Raw genomic sequence first — 20,324 nt, 5'->3', positions numbered from 1 at the left:
AGAAGAAATGACTCCACAGGGCATGAACAGATGTGCTCAAGAGCACGGGATATAGCCACCAGCATAATGTAGTGACACCATGTCGTGCTATAAGCCTTCTGTAGGTCGAAAAGACAACATTGAGGTGCTGATGATGTGCAAAAGCTGCCCAGATGGTGGGCTCTAGGTGAACCAAATTAGCCAACGTAGCCACTTACTCACCATGCATTCGAGAAACTTACAGATTACTTACCAATTGGACAATAACTATCCGTCTCTAGTGGGTACTTATCCTGTTTCAGTACTGAAACTATAGTGCTTTCTTGCCACTGAGGTGAGAACTCACCCTCATTCCATGTTCAATTAAAGAGGGCAAGAATGTGACGCTGACAATCCACTGAGAGATGTTTCAGCATTTGATTGTGGGTGCAGTCTGAACCTGGTGCCACATCAGGGCAATGGGCAAGGTTGGTTGGTTGGTTGGTTCGTTCAAAAGGGGGGGGGGGGGGGGGGCAAACTGCAAGGTCGTCGGTCCCTTGTTCCAGGTAAAATAATTACACAAGGGAAAGAAGAAATGAAAGCACAATAACAGGAGACTGGAAGAACCAGAAGAACAACAGGGGACATCAACACTACTATGGCCAAAACAGGAAAAGAAAACCACAGAGAGAAGCAAGAAACAGGTAGAAGTGATAAAAACAAGAGTGCAGAAGACCGTGGCTGACCAACCACAAGAATAAAAAGGAAAGGCCAGCCACTCTATGACACATTAAAACACCCAGCCAAAAAGTATTAGAGTGGAGAACACAAAGGGATAAAGGACATGTGCGAAAGCATATATACAATGATAAAACCCATTGTCACGTATAAAATGCAAAACTAAATTAGCTGATGAGGTGTTGTCAGCTAAAATTAATGGCAACGAGTCCGGTAACTGAAGAGTCCATCACAGGCCAGCCAAATAAGGACAGCTCACCAACATATGGGCCACTGTCAGCTGGGTGATGCACCAACACTGAGGTGGGTCATCATGCCACAGTAGGTAGCCGTGTGTCACCCAAGCATGGCCACTTCGGAGCCGGCAGAGAACCACAGACTTCCTGCGAGAGGCCCACATGGAGGAGTGTCACACATTCATAGTCTCCTTAATGGCACACAGTTTGGAGTGCATGCTAAGGTTATGCCATTCCGCATCCCAAAGTCGCAAAACCCTGTGGTGTAGTACTGAACGCAGGTCAGTTGTGGAGAAGCCGATCTCCATAAGCGGTTTCCGCGTAGCCAGCCACTCGGCAAGTTCATTGCCTGGAATTCCGACGTGACCTGGGGTCCAGACAAACACCACTGTACGACTGGACCGTTCCAGGGCATAGATGGACTCCTGGATGGTCACTACCAAAGGATGATGAGGGTAGCACTGGTTGGTAGCTTGTAGGCTGCTCAAGGAGTCAGTACACAGAAGAAATGACTCCCCAGGGCATGAATGTATGTGCTCAAGAGCATGAGATATAGCCACCAGCTCAGCAGTGAAAACACTGCAGCCATCAGGCAAGGAATGCTGTTCAATATGTCCTCCATGGATATACGCAAAGCCGACATGAGCATCAGCCATCGAGCCGTTGGTGTAAACCACTTCGTGGCCTCGGTACATGTCAAGAATCGAGAGGAAGTGGCAGCTGACAGCTGTGGGGTTAACTGAGTCCTTAGGGCCATGTGAAAGAATGTCCAGGCGAAGCCGCGGCCTAGGTGTACACCATGGAAGTGTACATGAGTTGACATCAAGTATAGCTGGTAAAGGCAAAGATTCCAGTTCGGAAAGAAGAGATCAGACACGAACTGCAATTGGAAGCCCTGCTTTGGTTGGCCAATGCAGGAATGAACCACCGTGGGTCGAAAAGGAAATGGTGATTCAGATGCGCAGGAGAACAACGAAGATGTGGAACGTAACTGGCCAGCAGTTGTGCACACCTAACCTCCAATGGAGGGACTCCAGCCTCCACAAGGACACTGGTCTCTGGACCCATCCTAAAAGCACCTGCCGCTAGGCAAAAGCCACAGTGGCGCACTGGGTCGAGTAAACACAACGCTGAGGGTGCCTCCATACAATGAACCAGAGTCCCATAGTAAGGTGGGATTGAACAAGGGCTCTGTAGAGCTGCAGCAGTGTAGAGATTATTTTTTTTTTTTTTTTTTATGGGGGAAGCAGGCACAAAACATCTAAGGTCATAAGCGCCTAATATAGAACTACAGAATGCTGGGACTGCAAGGGTAAAAAACTGTTTCAAGGTCCAATACAGAAAGGAAGAAAAAACAAATCTGAAGCGTCAAGACGTTACAGAAGAGTATCTAAAAGACATCGACAAGACACCGGAGGTAGAAATCAAACCTCTCGTCATATTACTGCTTTTAAAAAAACTTAAAACGTGAGCCACAGCTAGCACGTCATTCGCTAAAATGTCCGGCAAAGTGGGCAGCAGCCTGACCCTGAAACATAAGTGGCTAAAAAAGGAGCAGAGGATCAGAAAATGTCTGACTGTTAATGGCTGGCTATAGAAAGGACAGCTGGGTGCAGCGTCGCCACTCAACAAGTAGTGGTGACTAAAGCGACAGTGCCCTATTCGGAACCGAGCTAACATTACTTCCCCATGGCGAGATGGCCGGGAGGAAGGCGACCAAGCTGTTGGGAGAGGTTTGACTTCTCTGAGTTTGTTCCCATGAATGGAGCACCAATGGTTATGCCAAAGTGACGTGATATGCCAATAGAGAAAATTACGAATATCTTGTGAAGCAACAGAGTAAGCGGTGGGCCGACCGAGATGGACTATGGCCTTGGCTCCAGCATCAGCAGTGTCGTTCCCAGGCATGCCAACATGGCCAGGAACCCACATGAACATCACTCGAGCTCACCCATCCGGGAACAAATGGAGGCAGTCCTGGATCTGTCAAACGATGGAGTGGACTGGAGCTGGATCGTCCAGACTCTGAAGGGCACTGAGGGAGTCAGAGCAGATCACACAGCAAGTGAGCTGGTGCCTCCGGATATAGTGAACAGCCTGATAGAGAGCAAACAGCTCTGCGTAAATATTGTGCACTGGTCGAGAAGCCAGTATTGAAACTTATCATCCCTGACAACAAAAGCACAGCCAACACCATGGGCGGACTTGGAACCATCAGTGTACAAAAATATGTGATCGGCAAGTTGTGAGCGAAGTTCGAGAAACTTGCAGCGTTAGGTCAGCTCAGGTATTGAATCCTTCTGGAACGAGCTGATGTCAAAATGAACACAAACCTGTGCCTGAAGCCAAGGTGGTGAAGGGCTCTCACCCATTCGGAAAGTGGCAGGAAGTGTGAACTGCAGCTGCTGAAGCAGGTGACAAAGGGGACGCCGGGATTCCATAGAGAAGAAACATACATCTCGTATTGGCAGTCAAGAATGTCATCAAAAAAAGGGTCACAGGTTGGGTAGCCTGGCATGGAAGAAAGCCGACACGTATATATACTAAGCAGGATGCCGTGCCGATATGACAGTGGTAGTTCACCGGCTACTATGTATAGTCTCTCAACTGGGCTAGTACAGAAGGCATCAATGGCGAGACGGATCCCCAAATGGTGGATTGTATTTAGACAGCGTACGATAGACACCCGTGTAGAGGAGTAGACAATGCATGCATAATCCAACTTGGAGTGGACAAGAGATCGATAGAGGCGGAGGAGGACAGTCTGGTCAGATCCCCAAGAGGTACCACTCAAGACACGAAGGGTATTGAGGATCGGGTACAGCATGCAATCAGGTAGGACATGTGGAGAGACCAACTGAGTTTCCTATCGAATGTAATTGTATCCACGAACGGAAGAGCATTTTGGCCCAGACGTAAGGACGGTGGAAGAAATGCCTTTTACTGCCAGAAGTTGACACAAACTGATTTGGTACCACAAAAGCAAAAAAAAATTGTGACACTCCACGAATAGAGATGGTCCAGAAAACGCTGAAGATAGCGTTGCAGGAGACACGTCTGCTGAGAGCTGCAATAAATATCAAAGTTTACCAGCAATCATTCTTCTCATGAAATACACACAACTGGAACAGGAAATGACATGGGTAAACAGTGTACCCTCCACCATAAAACGTAAGGTGGCTTGAATAGTGTAGATATAGATGTAAATAAGAGAAGAAGCAGGCAAAGAAGGCAGGGTCAAGGGTCTTTGAACCAGTTTGTGACAGGAGTGACCACCGACCAACCCTAGCCACACCTCCCTCTCAACCCCAAAGGTAGGTTAAACATTATATCTCAGAATAAAAACCACTGTCATGCAGAAAACAGAGAACCAGTTCAATTTCGCTTGAGTTGGCCACAAATATGAGAGGTAAAGAATTCAGAAGACCATGCTTAACATGGAGGGTCAGGAAGAAGGGGCATTCAACCAGGATGTGTGGGAGGCTTGTTACATAAAAGAATACTAGGGGTTACTTCTGGTATGACCAGTGTGGGGGCGATATGCAATGGTCGATTCCTTCACACGAGGGAGAATGTCATGCAGCAGTAGTCTCCTTGACAGTGCAGAGTTTATCATAGGGGACAGTAGCACACCAGATGTCATGCCATCTTTGCGTGAGCAGAGCCCTTAGTCGCACCTACATATGTGCACCTGGGATTGTGAAAGTGAATGGGGAGGGGGGGCATCTAGCTGAACTACTAGACATTTAATTCGCTAGGATACTTTCAACTTGGGACCCAGATAAAGACAATTGGGCAGATAGTATGATTACGTTCACAGAGAAGGTCACAAATAGCAGATATCACAGGGTGACACCAGTAAAAGCAGTGAATGGCTTCAAACGGGGAGGCGAGAGTTGAGGTGGTGTTTGGTGAATGGGGCTCTGCCAATCATTACATGTCAGGCAGCATACCAGTAGTAAAATTAATAATAATAATAATAATGCCAATTTTGTGTACAGACAAAAAGAATAGTTTTATTGCACTCCTTATTTTGCACTAATTTACAACATTCTCTGTTTATCTTTGGCACCATTTTGAAGCCACTAATTTTCCGACATTTGGAACAATCATTTTGGCAGTTGCAAATTTGAAGCATAGCTTCCAACAAAGCATGAGATGAACTTGACCTTGTTTTGTTTTGTTAATATTCATAATTGAAAACATTTGTTTACAAACTAATGTTGTCCCAAGCATAGCTATATATTTCAGGGCAAGGACGTGAATCCTCGGGAATTCTTGTTGATCAGTGCCTTTATACAATGAAATCAAATCACCATCATAATGATAATAGCAGTCTGTCAAAACTGAATTGGACTTTAGTTTTATCAGCTCAACTTGGAGGCTTGATGGGGCATCCTCTGGGCACACACTGAAAATGGCATCATAAACACTTTGAGTGCAGATTTTACTCAGTTTATGTCTTCATAAGTACCTAAATTCAAGAATTTTAGGGAGGGGAAAATTGTACAAATTTCCTCCTTGAAGCTGGCTTTTAAAAAGCAAATGATGCAATACGAAACTTTCAGTATAGTCACACATAACACTGATTAATTTATTTTTAGCTTGCAACCCCATGTTATCTTTCATGACAGCGAGGTTAGCGATACATTGCTCATCATCCAAGTCTGACTGTAGAAAACCTTTCCTATCAGCGAACAGAGCTATTTCTTGTCTCAAATGAAAAAAGACAGAGTACTTTTGAGTAACTTCACCATCGTGCAGCGCAATTAAAATGGCACATCATTGTGAACTGATTAAATATCCTCCAAGAATCCTTTAAATTCCCAATGATTCAAGCTTTGCTGTCTACAAAACCTCACAATTTTTGCAACATTATCTACGATGGACCTAAACTTGTGGAAAACTTTTGCACTTAGCTGTTCTAGATATAAAAAGACAGTGTACTGTCAAAACTGGGGGAAGCTCAGATTCGTGTACTTTTTTTTCATATGTCCTACAAAATCTACCCCTTGCAACAGCATTGCAGGGGCCCCATCAGTTCCAATGCTGTATAGGCACTCGAGTAACAAGTGTATATTGTTCAAAACCACCTCTACAGCCAGGAAAATATCTTCCTAAACCCCTTACAAAAATGGTAAGTTGAGCTATGCTGTGATTGTCAGTGCTCTCATCAAAGGCAATCAAGTACTCTACAAACATACAACATTTACTGCAAAACTGCTCCTTTAATTCTGCACCAATTTCTTGCACTCTTTGAGAAATTGTATGTTCAGACAAGCTTACCGCCTCAAACTGGGCCACTATAGATGGGCGTATTACCTCCATACACTCTACATTACCTCCATACACTCTACATTACCTCCAAACACTCTACATTACCTCCAAACACTCTACATTACCTCCAAACACTCTACATTACCTCCAAACACTCTACATTACCTCCAAACACTCTACAAAACACTCTTTTACAAATTAGTCGTTCATAAAAGGTCTTCCAGTTTTTGCAGTTTTCAGTGCAATAATGTAGCTTGCTCAAACTGCACTTTCCGGTGTGCAATTCAGCTCACATATCTGCAGGATAACAACACCAATAATTAACTTTAAAATATTACCACACTAAACAGTTTCATAATTTAGCTTAGCAAAATATCTAAAGGGAAATAGTGCAAGTTTCTGTAGATATGAGTACAGTTACAAAAAGAAATATTTTTGTTTTTCTTACAGAATGAACAATATAAAAGAGGCTTACCTCTTCAGATTGTGGCAATTCTGACTTTAATCAGTTCTGTTCAGTCCAATAATCCCCTCGTGTGTTGAGTAATGTTTATTTTCGTAGTGACAGTGCATTTTCAATTCTTTGATATTTACAGTATGGTGGCAAATTAAGCACAGTGCTTTCTCATCAGACTTCAGAAACAAATACAAATCTCCCCATTGAGCATTAAAAAAAGGCACACCTAAATCCAAACCTTTTCAGCTCATGCTGAATACTCACAAGACTGATTCACAGTGTCCCATTTGATAAGGTTCCGAACGAACACTTCAGCACACTGAAGACAACACTAAAGTGAGTACTGTCTCTATCACACACATGATGCTACAGCCACTACATGGGAGGAAAGAGGGAAGGGAGGAGGAAAAGCACCTGTGCCACTTGCACAAGCACTAAGTGGTCAAACTGGCATGACCTGACTTAGACTTCTCAATGAGTCACAACATATTAAAATGAGGTCACAGGTCTCTGTTAATGGACAGGTCTTCAATAAAACTGGGGTATCTGTTAATGGACATCAGCTATGCCTTAAAAACACTACTTGCTCCAGGGAGAAGATGTGACAGCATAAGCTATCCTATCCATGGTTTTAGAGCTGTCAGTGTAAAATATGGTAGCACCCTGGTACTCCTGAAGAACTGAAAGGGACAGACACCATAAGGTCATTGAAGTGACTGAGACTTTAGTACCTTGACACAGCTTGGTCCCAATTTGTGACCTGGGTACCAACATAGAGAAAGCAAGGGGGCAGGGAGGGGGATTATAGGGAAGGGGGCAGTATATTCTGAGAAGGATAGATCGAGGTCCTGGCAGAGGGAGGGCTGCGTGGCACATTCCAACTGCTAATCCTACTAGAGGGCGGGTGCAGGCGGTTGACGCCCCCTGTATGCAAAAAGATAAGGATATGCTGGATCATCAGGAAACTGTCGAATGGCAATTGCACAGGTAAGCAAGAGATGGTATCATCAGAACTGAAGAGCAAAGATCCCCATTTCAGCAAAGAGACTGCCTATGTGACTAGTCCAAAAAGCACCAGTGGCCACTCAAACTCCATGATGATGGACTGGGTCTAACAATTTCAGAACCCAAGGCACTACTGAGACATAGACTAAGCAACAATGGTCCAAGCAGGATTGGACCAATGGTCTTTAGTTTATGAATATGGGGAAGCCAAGTCAGCTTCTTGTCAAAGAGGAGTCCCAAAAATCAAGACTGTGTAGCAACGTCCAAGTGATGCGTACATAAGAAGAGTTTTTGGTCAGTGTAAACGTGTTCCACAATGGTGGGAAGTACTACGACAGTGCAATATGGACAGACGTGCAGATGGATAAATGAAACAGCCACAGTCTAGTTTCAAACAGTCAAGAGCTTGGCGCAAATAGAGGGTAGGGCATCTGATCCACTCCCCAGGACGTACTGATAAGGTGTTCAGCACATTGCTCCGACATACCAGTACAGAGCCCATCCTAAAGGAAGAGACTTGGTATAACTATGGATCTTTTGTGGTCCAGAAGACTACACAGTTTGGTCACACCTGGGATGAAGAGGCATACATTCCCAGGGAGAGCTATAGTGGTGTTAGTATTCCTTTTTACTGCATTTAATTAGAAAGTGAGCCTTAGCACGAAGTCGTTTAAAAGTGGTAAGGTTGGCCTGATGCAGGGCTCTTCAGCGATCCTGAATACCTACTGCAATGTCTCTCTGGTCCACCAAGGCATCGGCCGGCAATGGAGGGGAACTGTAGAGAGGGGACAAACAGTTTCAGCAACGTGGGTGGTCGCATCAGGGGTGTCTTGCACTACCTTGCCAATGCAATCCAACAGATAGGAGGCAACGGTAACAGCTGATGCATACAACTGCCAATTGGCTCTTCAAACCATCCAATGTGGTAGTCAGTCAACCTGGCACTGACTAGGAAGCGACACTATCACCGGAAAGTGGCCACTATAACAAAGATTGACATGCAGTGACCAATGTAATGAAGCAATGCAGCTGGGGGAAGAGATTATTTGGTTGATAGCTGGAAAGGTGCCATTGGCAGCACTGAAGTGGGTACAAGCACTATCACTGATGAGACACGGTTATTGATCAGTAAGAAGTTGGTCAATTACAAGAAAATGAAACTGTACTTCCCCACATGAACTGGTGTGCACTGAAGTCCTGTAGCAGAAGAGAATGGGGGGGGGGGGGGGGGAGGGGGGGAGTTAAGTGGTCTGCCTGCAGGTAAATAAACTTTGCAAATGGCGATTGTGGAGGTCGCTTGCACCAGCACCACTATTGCTTCCAACATGGTATGAAGAGGAATCCACTCGCTGACATCTGTGTGAACCAATGAATACACCCCCATCCAGATGCACTCTCAGGGCCAGCACGGGTCTGATAAAATGCACAATAACCACTGTGTGTTGAGGAATGGTCACCAGTGAAGCATGTTTCTTGCAGAGCAACAGTTCCATTGAATGGTCAAGTTTTTAGTCTCATTTTCCCCCTCTTCCTCCTTCACTGTCTTTGGTGGCTGCTTTTGCTTCAATCATTGGGAGGTGTTGTGCCTCTGATCTGTGAGTCTGTGGAGAGAGGGTTTCTGAGAGGGAGCTTTCTCAATGGTAGATGCTGGATGAAGAAGCTGCTTCTCTGGGCAGGTTCTAGAAGTGATTCCTGATGAGATGTGGGTCATGGGATAACTGGTATGGAAAAAATTGAGGTAGTGATGGAGATGGCTGTGGCTTTTGCATGATTGGTCATCATATCGGTAAGATGTAGGTGTCCAGTTCTTCTTCCCCCCCCCCCACCTCCCCCCCCCCCTCCACCACCACCAAGTATATGACAGTCTTTTCTGTCTTGGAAACTCGGCAAATTGGTGAAAGTGGAGGATGGTGTTCCATGCAATTGACACACGATGGTGGTTGTTCATAAGGTTTACCCACATGGAGTCATTATCCACAGTTGCTGCATTTTGGGTCTGCCATACAGTGGTATGACATATGACCAAAGCATATGTGTCAGAGGCACCTCATGAGTGATGGGACATAAGGTTTGACATCACATCTGTACACTATGCCTAACTTTTTGCGGAAATACATTTCCTTCAAAGGAATCTGAGGAATATGACTCCTTGGACCATATTCATCTTGTGTGGGGCAATGATCACTGATATATCACGCAGACTATCACATACCTGAAAAGCTGTAGATTGTGCAGCAGGGAAGGCTTTAATCAATAGCAATCCACTGCACACTTTTCCCAAATATTCAAACTTCTCCAAATTTATGTTCAATACATTCCACAAAATATAATGGCTTCATTCCAGTAAAAGTATCCCATCAGTTTGAGTACATACAAAGTATTGGATAAATTTTTTTCACTCCCAGGCGACTGCCTTTTCTCTCTTTCCAGGGTATGGAAAGCAGCAGGGTTATTAAGTATCCACACTGAAATGTCTATACCTGTCTGATGAGATGGTTGGATCAGAATGGCCATGGTTTTCATGTAATGTCTAATGTGCAAAATGTCCACCCTGATGCCACCTCCACCAATCAAGGGCTATCCCCATGGGCCCCAAACAGATACAGCAAAGGCTATCTCGCACAATAGGCATTGCTGGGAGTCCTGATGTCCCAAGAAGATGGATATCTACTCCTTGGCACGTGAGAGAAGCTAGCAGCTCAGGCATCAGTAGTGTGATCCCCATGTTGTCAGAGCGCTCAACCAGAAAGGTACATACTGACCCTGTCAAGTCAGATCGGCTACCATGTTGGCTTTGAGATGCATATAGGAGTCTATGCAGATACTGTGGGCAGATGACATTCAACACTGCATGCAAAATGTGATATTTGAGATGTTATTCTCAGTTATTCCACACAACAAGAAAAATTTGCAAAATGAAGATGAAACCCAGAAAGGAACCACGAATTACTTCAGCCAAAAGGTGAAGTTAAGTAAATGAATGAATATTCCAAGAAAGGAAAGCAGAACCTAGACAATAAGTGGTCAACATAAAGGCTACCACAATAAAAAGGAGAGTAAGGAATGGAATGATAAAGATGAGAGATTGCAACACAGAACAGGAAGTAGGTGTTGCAATAGCTTGGGGTCCCTGCTTGCCACAAACACACTCACAAAAGAATCGTGAGCCCTCGAGAGGCTTTCACTGCTTGACTGTTCCCACAGATTCAAATTTACGCAATAATGCCTTTATTCAAGAGTGGTAATAGGTATACAGTTGAAAATTATTGACCCATATCACTGCTTTCAGCAGTTTCAGTATTTGGCAGACAGATGAAGCAACAAATCACCAAGTACTTCAATGGCTACAAGCTACTAAATAGTAATCAGTATGGATTTCGAAGAGGTGGAAGTACAAAAACAGCAATAACAGATTACACAAATGGAATAATTACAAATCGAAATAACAACAATAGTATTGTAAGAGTTATTTCAGATCTTTGTATGGCTTTCAATACTGAGCCAGGAATTTCTTTTAGACAATGTGGAAGCAACAGGAATAAAAGATTATAGTAAACAAGTGGTTTCTATTTGAAAAATAGATCACAGATTGTGGAACTCACATCAGTTCATTTTGATTATAAAATCAAATTAGTATCTGATGGATAATAGTGAGCAATTTTGAGGCATCTCTGTCTGTAACAACTGATCAAGTACTCAAGTCACTGCAATCATGATTCAATGCCAACAGGCTGACAGTGTGAAGAACACAAATTACATTCAATATGGAAAAAATGTATCAAACCCAGGATCTCCTCATGGTACTGGTTGGAAATGAATTAGGAAGAGTATAATGAACAAAACTTTTAGGAATATATGCTGAGCAAGAAAAACTGGAAAAACCATGTTATAAAACTCTCCAAAGATTCGGTTTGGTGTGTATTCCTCTGGGAATCACTTCATGGGGTCTGTGCCACACTCGAACCCTACCCTCAGCTCTTACCTACTGAAATCAGGACTCGTCTGACCTGTCCACAGTTTTCCAGTCATATAGGGTCCAACTGATACAGTCTTGAGCTCGGGAAAGGCACTGTAGGCAATGTTGTGCTGTTAACAAAGGCACTCACATCAGTCGTCTGCTGCCATAGTGTGTTTATGCCAAATTTTGCCCCACTGTCCTCATGGATATGTTCATCATACATCCCACATTGGCTTCAGTGGTTATTTCATGGAATGCTGCTTGTCTGTTAGCACTGACATCTACCCAAATGCCACTGCTCTCAGTTGTTAAGCGAAGGCAGTCGGCCATTGCATTGCCCCTGGTCAGAACACAGAGGATCTCTGAAAAATGAATTCCCTAAAGATTTCTGTAACAGAATGCCCCATGTGTGTAGCTCTAGCTACCATTACATGTTCAAAATCTGTTAATTCCAGTCATGTACCCATTATCACAACAGAAACCTTTTCACATGAATCTCCAGAGTCCAAATGACAGACAGCTCCACCAATGCACTGCCCTTTTATACATTGTGTACGTGATATTACTGCCATCTGTATACATGCATATCGCTACCCCATGACTTGTCACCATAGTGCAGAAGTACCTAAAAAACTAAACTTCATCCAAACAGGTCATGAAGGCCCAACGATACCGACTGGTCGCCAAGTCATCCTCAGCCCACAGGCATCACTGGATGCGGACATAGAGGGGCATGTGGTCAGCACACCGCTCTCCCGGCCGTATGTCAGTTTACGGGACAGGAGCTGCTACTTCTCAGTCAAGTAGCTCCTCAGTTTGCCTCACAAGGGCTGAGTGCACCCCACTTACCAAAAGCACTGGGCAGACTGGATGGTCACCCATCCAAGAGTGAGCCCAGCCCAACAGTACTTAACTTCGATGATCTGACAGGAACCAGTATTACCACTGCGCACGACTGTTGGCATAGTGCAGAAGTACCTGTCCTCCAATAAAATTGAATTTTGTAAGTCAGTTACTTATAATTGCATTGCAGCTGATGCATCATCAAGTACAACTGAAAAAGGAACGCTAAACAATTGTAACTGCATCTCCAGAAAGTTTAGTTTTTGGAACTGTGGCTCAAAACTATGTATTAGCTGATTAACTATATGTCCACAGTTTACAAAAGATATGTCAGAAGTTAACTTTAGAGAATCAACACAAGTGAAAACATCAGATTTCTGTTCTCCATCAACACTTCAAATAGAGCTTATCTCTGAATGTGTACTATGATCAGAGAAATTTTGTCACATTATTAGTGTTAAGCAATTATTTCAACTTGATGCGCTCCCTAGTTTGTCATGCCCCATGTACTATCAACAAATCTTTCTCCTATAGTGACACATTCAGTATATTTAGATACATCATCATATCAGCCAGAAAAGCATGGGCAACATCCATTTTGGTTCTCTGTGGCAAGGAATTTGTTCCCCTTTCACATCTAAAAACATTGCAATTTCCTAAATAAATAAAAAAGGTCAATATCTCAAAGAAACCCTTTGAACTGATGATGGATAACACCAACCTTGCATACACAATTCATTACAATGTCCATTACATCCAAGTTTCATTTTCAAAGTCCCTCTTAAGTTTACTTTTTAACCCTGCTGATACCCATCCATTTGTGGTACACTGTTTGTGGCCACAGGCTGAAGATTTCTCAAAGAATGTTCTCGCTATCAACTGACTCTCACATGACTTCAAAAATGTTGAGCCCTCTTGTCATGTAATCCAGTGGTACCACTTCTCAATAATTTGCATGTCTACAACATGTATAACAATAGCAAGTAGAGCACATTCACATACATCTCTGCTCTCACTGATAGTGAGAGAAAATGCTGTGGGACTTTGAGCTTTATTGCTGAGTTGTGGCTCCAGATCACCTCCCATGTCGAGGATTCAATGGGATGCCATTTGCTTTGAGAGAAAAAAAACCATCAAAAATTGCTAATCCCCTTGGGACTACTCATTCTTCTATTGCTACCAGAAATGATTTAATGGGAGGTCCCAAACAGAATGTTTTGCCAGTCAGTGCTATGATGAGGACTACTTTATAAATTGCACAAATTACGGCTTCATTTAGGTTTTCGCATTCAGATGAAATGAATAAACACATTACAGTAATACACGAAGTTTTCTTAGAGTTATAAAAAAATCCTCAATCACAATATTTTTTTAACTTCCATCTTCCTGTATACTGCTCTTCAAATTGGAAACCATTTCCTTGTGAGCAGGCCTTCTATTTAATTGTAATGGCACTGTAAATTTTATTTCTTTGCAGAAACAAGCATTTTGCAAGACACCACGCACTGGGGGCATCCATCTCCGACACTAAAGATACATTTCCTCTAATGAAGCAGAAAGTGGGCTTCCGCGAGTAGATATTTTTTCTTGCCAGCACTACACATCCCCAAGAACTAAAAAGGACAGTCATGAATCTGTTTACTTGAAGGGACAGAGTTACTCATTTTGTTTTGTTTTAGGGCGCAACAATAACTGGGGTCTTACACCCCCAAGTCAAAACAATGCAACACAAAGACACAGAGGAGCTAAAAAAGACTATATGTCAATTCCAAGTGACATAAGAGAAGACAGATAAAAACTGGGATGTGGAGAAAGGGCTACAAAAGACACAATACACAAACGGATGTCCAAAATTAAAAATTAAATGGCCTTTGCCATATTGCTCACAAATAAAAAGTAAAACACAGTTGACAGCCCGCACGTCATTTGCTAAAACAGCCAATAACTCAAATGGCCAACTCATGTGGGAACGTAAACGGTTAAAAAATGGGCATTCCATCAGGAGGTGGTGGACAGTTAAAACTTGGGCACAATGTGTACAAAGTGGTGGGGGAGTGCCCCTTATCAAATTACGATGGCTAAAAAGGCAGTGTCCAATACACAACCTAGTTAAAATGACCTCCTCCTGACGGGAGGGCCGAGAGGAGGGCATCCAAGCTGCTGGGAGAGGCTTAATAAGCCAGAGCTTATCCCCCTGAAGGGACGACCAATGGCGATGCCAAAAGGACACCACCTTCTGACAGATGCCAATACACAGATCATTGGAGGGAATATAGGAACTAGTGGGCTGAAATATGAGGACTGCAGCCTTGGCAGCAGCGTCAACAGTCTAGTTTCCTGGCAGACTGACATGACCAGGAACCCACACAAACATCACAGTGGATCAACCAAGAGTGATCAAGTGACAGTTTTCCTTGGCCTGTTGCAGTAAGGGATGGGTGGTGTACAGCACAAGTAGACTTTGAAGGGCACTGAGTGAGTCTGACCAGAGGACACAATTGAAAAGCCTCTGTCGCCGGATGTACTGCAGGGCCTGATACAGGGTGAAGAGCTCGGCTGTAAATACCGAGCAGTGTGCCGGAAGCCGATATCGCAAGACATGGGCACCAATGACGAAGGCACACCCGACACCATGGTCAGTCCGAGAGCCATCAGTGTATACAGAAGTACTATCACTAAGTTCCATGCGAAGGTTGCAAAACTGAAGGCGATAGAGCGAGAATAGAGTAGCGTCCTTAGGAAGCGAATGAGGGCCAAGGTTAACACAGGCTGCTTCACAAAGTGAAAGTGGTGAAGGGATCACACCCAGCAGTAAAGTTGCAGGTAGTGCAAAATTAAGCCACCAGACCAAGTGGCGAAGGTGGACTCCAGGAGGTAACAGAGATGAGGTATGTGCCCCATACTGGCAATCAAAGGAATCATCGAACAAAGAGGCATAGGATGGGTGGCCATGCATGGCAGACAAATGGTATGCACACCTGCTGAGGAGAAAGCCAAGGCAGTAGGACAGTGGTAGTTCAAGAGCTTCAGCATACAGACTCTCAACCGGGCTAGTGTAAAATGTGCCGGTGGTCAAACGGCTGCAACAATGGTGGACAGCATTGAGACGGCGTAAGAGGGACGGATGTGCAGATTCATAAACAAAGCACCCGTAGTCAAGTTTCGAACGGACAAGGGACCGGTACAAACGGAGGAGGGTGCCTCGACTGGCACTCCAGGATGTACCACTGAGGCCACATAGGACATTGAGGGACCGTGTACAGTGAGCTGCCAGGTAAGACACATGGGAGGACCAAGAGTGTTTCCTAACGAGCATGAGCCCCCAGGAATTTCGAAGTTTCAACGAATGGAAGAGTAACAGGCCCAAGATGTAAAGATGGTGGGAGAAACCAACTGCACCACCAGATATTCACACAGACAGTTTTGTCAGGGGAAAAACAAAAGCAACTGTCGATGCTTCATGAATAAAGATGATCAAGACATCGCTGAAGATGAAACTTCCTGGCAGATTAAAACTGTACGCCAGACCGAGACTTGAACTCGGGACCTATGCCTTTTGTGGGCAAGTGCTCTGGTGGCAGGCAGGGTGATAGTGGAAAGAGCTCAAAATTTCTGCAAAGTGGCAGCCCAAGGTGTTGCAGATAGCAATATGGTCCACCATGACATCATACACTACTGTCAGGCCAAAAATTGGAAAATGGATCAGAGAGCAGGCGCAGGTTGGCCCACATGACGGAGGAAGCGTTGGAACTGTTAAAAGAGCTACTGAATGAAAGCCAGCTAACTTTTTTGCTATTGCAAAGAACGTAACAACACTGTGCACACATCTGTTTATAATGAATGCAGTTTGACATCACAGGACGACAGTTGAAATGTGGATAGCACGTATCTGCGTGCAAATTGCATCGCGACATGCTTCAGTCCACCAAGGACTGGAACACAGCATGGTAAAGCAGAAATGGGAGGAATGGAATGTTCTGCAGCAATAATGATAATGTTTGTGAGATATTCCACCTGGTCATCACAACTGGGGAAATCTTGTTCTCTGAAGGTCGCCAGGGAGGATTAAAGCCACCTGTCAGCCTTAGTAAGCTGCCATTTGGGTGTGCATGCAGGTGGGGTAGGAATCAGCAAATGGGAAATGGTCACTCGAGTAGGTGTCAGAAAGAACGAACATTCAAGATGATGGGCAAGCTGGGCAATGTGGAAGGATAGGTCCAAATGGGGATAGGTGTGCGAGGAGTCAGAAAGGAATGTGGGTGCTCCAGTTTTAAGATGGAAGAGGTTGAGTTGATTAAGATCGGCCAAGAGAGTACCCCAAAGGGAATGATGCACTCTGAAGTCACCTAGTAGCAGAAATGGGTGAGGTAGCTGCCCAATAAGCTGAAGGAATCTGCCCTGGTGACACTGAACGATGGAGGGATATGAAGAGTACGAGGGGCACTCCAAAAGAAATGCACACTTTTTTTTTATCCATCTTTTATTCTACATGTTTGAAAGTTTTACAGTGTGTAGATACATCCTTTAGGAACAATCTTTTCATTTCTCCACATAATTTCCATCCCTCTCAACTGCATTACGCCATCTTGGAACCAGCACCTATATACCCGCACGGTAAAATTCTGGACCAACCTGTTGGAGTTACTTTTTGGCAACGTGCACAAGGGAGTCGTCATCTTCAAACCTTGTTCCACAAAGAGAGTCTTTCAGTTTCCCAAATAGATGATAGTCACATGGAGCCAGGTCAGGACTGTAAGGCATGTGTTTCAGTGTTGTCCATCCAAGTTTTGTGATCGCTTCCATGGTTTTTTGACTGACATGTGGCCTGCTTTTGCTGATGAGGTCGAACACGACTCAGTCGAGCTTGAAGTTTCTTCAGTGTCATCACATATGCATCAGAATTTATGGTGGTTCCACTTGGCATGATGTCCACATGCAAGAGTCCTTCTGAATCAAAAAACACAATAGCCATAACTTTTCCAGCAGAAGGTGTGGTTCTGAATTTTTTTTTTTTTCTTGGGTGAATTTGCATGACACCACTCCATTGATTGCCTCTTCGTCTCTGGTTAAAAATGATGGAGCCATTTTTCATTACCTGTCACAATTCTTCCAATAAATTCATCTCCACCATTCTCGTACTGTTCCAAAAGTTCGCTGCATATTGTTTTTCTTGTTTCTTGGTGAACCACTGTCAACACCCTGGGAACCCACCTGGCACAAACCTTTTTTAACACTAACACTTTCACTATTCTGCAAACACTTCCTTCCCCTATTCCAACGTAGCGTGACAATTCGTTCGCTGTGACGTGTCTGTCAGCAGTCACCAATTCGTTAACACTCTGCACATTGTCGGGAGTATTTGCAGTACGATATCTGCTCTGCTGCAAGGACAATCCTCAATATTGCTGTACCCGCTTTCATCACGTAACCTGCTTGCCCACCGACTAACTGTACTGTGATCGACAGCAGCATCTCCATACACCTCTTTCAACCTCTTGTGGATGTTTCCCAATGTCACATTTTCACAGCACAGGAATTCTATGACAGCACGTTGCCTCTGACGAACATCAAGTGTAGCAGCCATATTGAAGACATGCTGTGATGACACCACTTATGGGAACAGGTTGAACTAAGGTTGAAAGCAAGCGGAGAAGGATGTATCTACACACTGTAAAACTTTCACACGTGCAGAATGAAAACTGCATTTTTACAAAAATAGTGTGCATTTCTTTTGGAGTGACCCTCGTACAAAGGGAAAACATTAGGTGTGGAAGGAAAAGGCAAACAGCAAAAGGTTGAAGATGGGTAGTCAGGGAGATGGGCTGACTATGATCATCATCCCGTATGAGCAGCATGATGCCCCCATGTGACGGAATGCTCTGCCTCAAGAAACAAAATTGTGTCCTCACGACCTCTTTGAGCTTTCACATTTCCTCCCAGTTTGTTTTGACCTTCCCCTTGAGGTCGTCAAGGGGAAGGTCAAAACAAACTGGGAGGAAATGTCAAAGCTCAAAGAGGTCATGAGGACACAATTTTGTTTCCTGAAGGCAGAGTATAAGGGGACACTGTGATGCCAAAACCAGCCGTAAATCCTCTTTATTGGATTGAAGACCGCGAACATTCCATTACACAAAAAACTGTTGGCGGTGCGCACCGCCGACACAGAAGTCGGTCGGACTAAGGTATCATGTAGGAACACTGTCGAAGAGGACCTTCGTGTCTGCAAAGGAGACCATTTGTCTTTGGTGGACTTTTTCGAGCCTTTGCGGTTAGCAGAGGAAGACTCAGGTGTTGTCTGGCTGGAGGGATGTAGGAAGTCTTCACGGGGGTACTTCTTTTGTCCTTTCCGGCCTACCGGTTGTGTAGCTGGTGGCTTCGCCCCTTGAAGCAAGAGTTTGGTGGCTCAGTGCACAGCTGTACAGGGGATGGTGATGCTACCTTGACACTGGGCAATTTCACAACCTCAGCACTGAATTTGAGGTTGCTTGGCCACATTCTCCATGGAGCAAGGGGGTAACAAAAACAAAACTATAGGTGCCAGATGGGAGAACACAGGGTTTGCGACTAGCCAATAACTTGCGAGCGACTGGGTATGGTACTTTTTTCTTTGCCCGGATCTCCTGGACAGCCCACTCATCAAGAAACATGGGACAATCTCGAGAGGAGCCAGCATGTCCACTGGGGGACAGAGTACTAGCAAGTGTGACGTGGAGCTCCCGGCACTGCTGCAGCTCTGAGCTGAGGCCATGAGCCCTCCCGTCCACGGGGCACTTGTTTGAACAGCCTGATCTATGCTGTTTGTTTCTTTGCACAAGAATGTTTCTGCTGTTGGTGCTCACTTTTCTGAGTTTTGTTTGCAACACAATACACCTCAGAGAAGGGAATCTGTTGCGAAAAGATTTATGTTTGCCACAGCATTGACAGGTCTTTGTATGTTTATTAGCTGTTAAGGTGAATGCTAGTATGATTCTATGTCCAATTTCCTGACCTATGCCCACCTAATCCTATCATGGTTTGGTAATGTTTGGTATATGTATATATTGTTTCTGTAATGTATCTGACATGTCTGTTACTGTTCTACTGAATGGTCTATGGACAAATAATGCAAACAGAACAGTCTAGAGATTGCAACTTGTCATCAGTCAATGTGAAGATTGTTTGATGTGTCAGAATCGCTTTATGAGAACCATACTATTGGCCATTGACTATTTTTTTACATTTCCTAGGTGTATTAGAATCCAGTTATATACACCTTTTTCAATAATAACTTCAGAAAAAATTGTAAACAGCAAGATGGGTTGATAGTTTGTCACACTTGTAATATCTCAAATTTTATAAGAACACCTAACAACAACATACTTACTTCTTCCCGGAACAATTCCTTGCAGCAGGGAGACATACGTTAATGGACAACACTTCATTAACTTTTACAGGGAATTAAACCCACTGTCTGACCCAATGTGTCACTTCAATTACCTCTATCCAAAGTAAATTTATCTTTTTCATTCATTCACGTTGTCCATAGATCCCATCAAGAAATTAGACCTTCTGAAACGAGGAATAAGTCAAATTATGCATTAACAAAAGACAAGAAAATTATAGAAACTTATTCTGATTGATTCTTACATATGGACATTCCCAAATACTACATTCTTATTCACACAATTTAATTAACTGTATCCCTCTGGCCAAAATGTTACTTCACAGAGGCCAAATAGCAAAAAGTGTGGCACATCAGAATTTACGGTCCCAGATGTGTTAAGTATCGTCGTCATAATGCTACACGCTCAGGAATAGGTGTACAGCACATATTATTCAAATAATCTCCTCAGAAACTATAACAATAGAAGAT

General features: G+C 44.0%; 1 protein-coding gene across 5 annotated transcripts in view; it reads right to left on the bottom strand.

The window, feature by feature from the left end:
- The window catches only part of LOC126298414 (RNA pseudouridylate synthase domain-containing protein 1-like), a 45,117-nt gene that overhangs the window by 16,538 nt on the left and 8,255 nt on the right, over positions 1 to 20,324 (bottom strand). The window contains exons 4-6 of one of the 5 annotated variants that reach the window (XM_049989736.1): positions 19,836 to 20,020; positions 6,315 to 6,506; positions 2,100 to 6,274 (exon numbers count right to left, since the gene is read on the bottom strand). In XM_049989736.1, coding sequence (XP_049845693.1) covers position 20,020 — 1 coding nt within the window. In that variant the 3' untranslated portion in view covers positions 2,100 to 6,274; positions 6,315 to 6,506; positions 19,836 to 20,019. Of the gene's footprint in view, positions 1 to 2,099; positions 6,507 to 19,835; positions 20,021 to 20,324 lie in introns of those variants that run through there. The other 4 variants (XM_049989737.1, XM_049989738.1, XM_049989735.1 and 1 more) reach the window with 4 other exon arrangements.

The sequence above is a fragment of the Schistocerca gregaria genome, chromosome X (genome assembly GCF_023897955.1).
Source record: "Schistocerca gregaria isolate iqSchGreg1 chromosome X, iqSchGreg1.2, whole genome shotgun sequence".
NCBI classification, from domain to species: Eukaryota; Metazoa; Arthropoda; class Insecta; order Orthoptera; family Acrididae; genus Schistocerca; species Schistocerca gregaria.
Note: the sequence above shows the minus strand (reverse complement) of the source record. Positions and strands in the feature narration are given on the sequence as shown.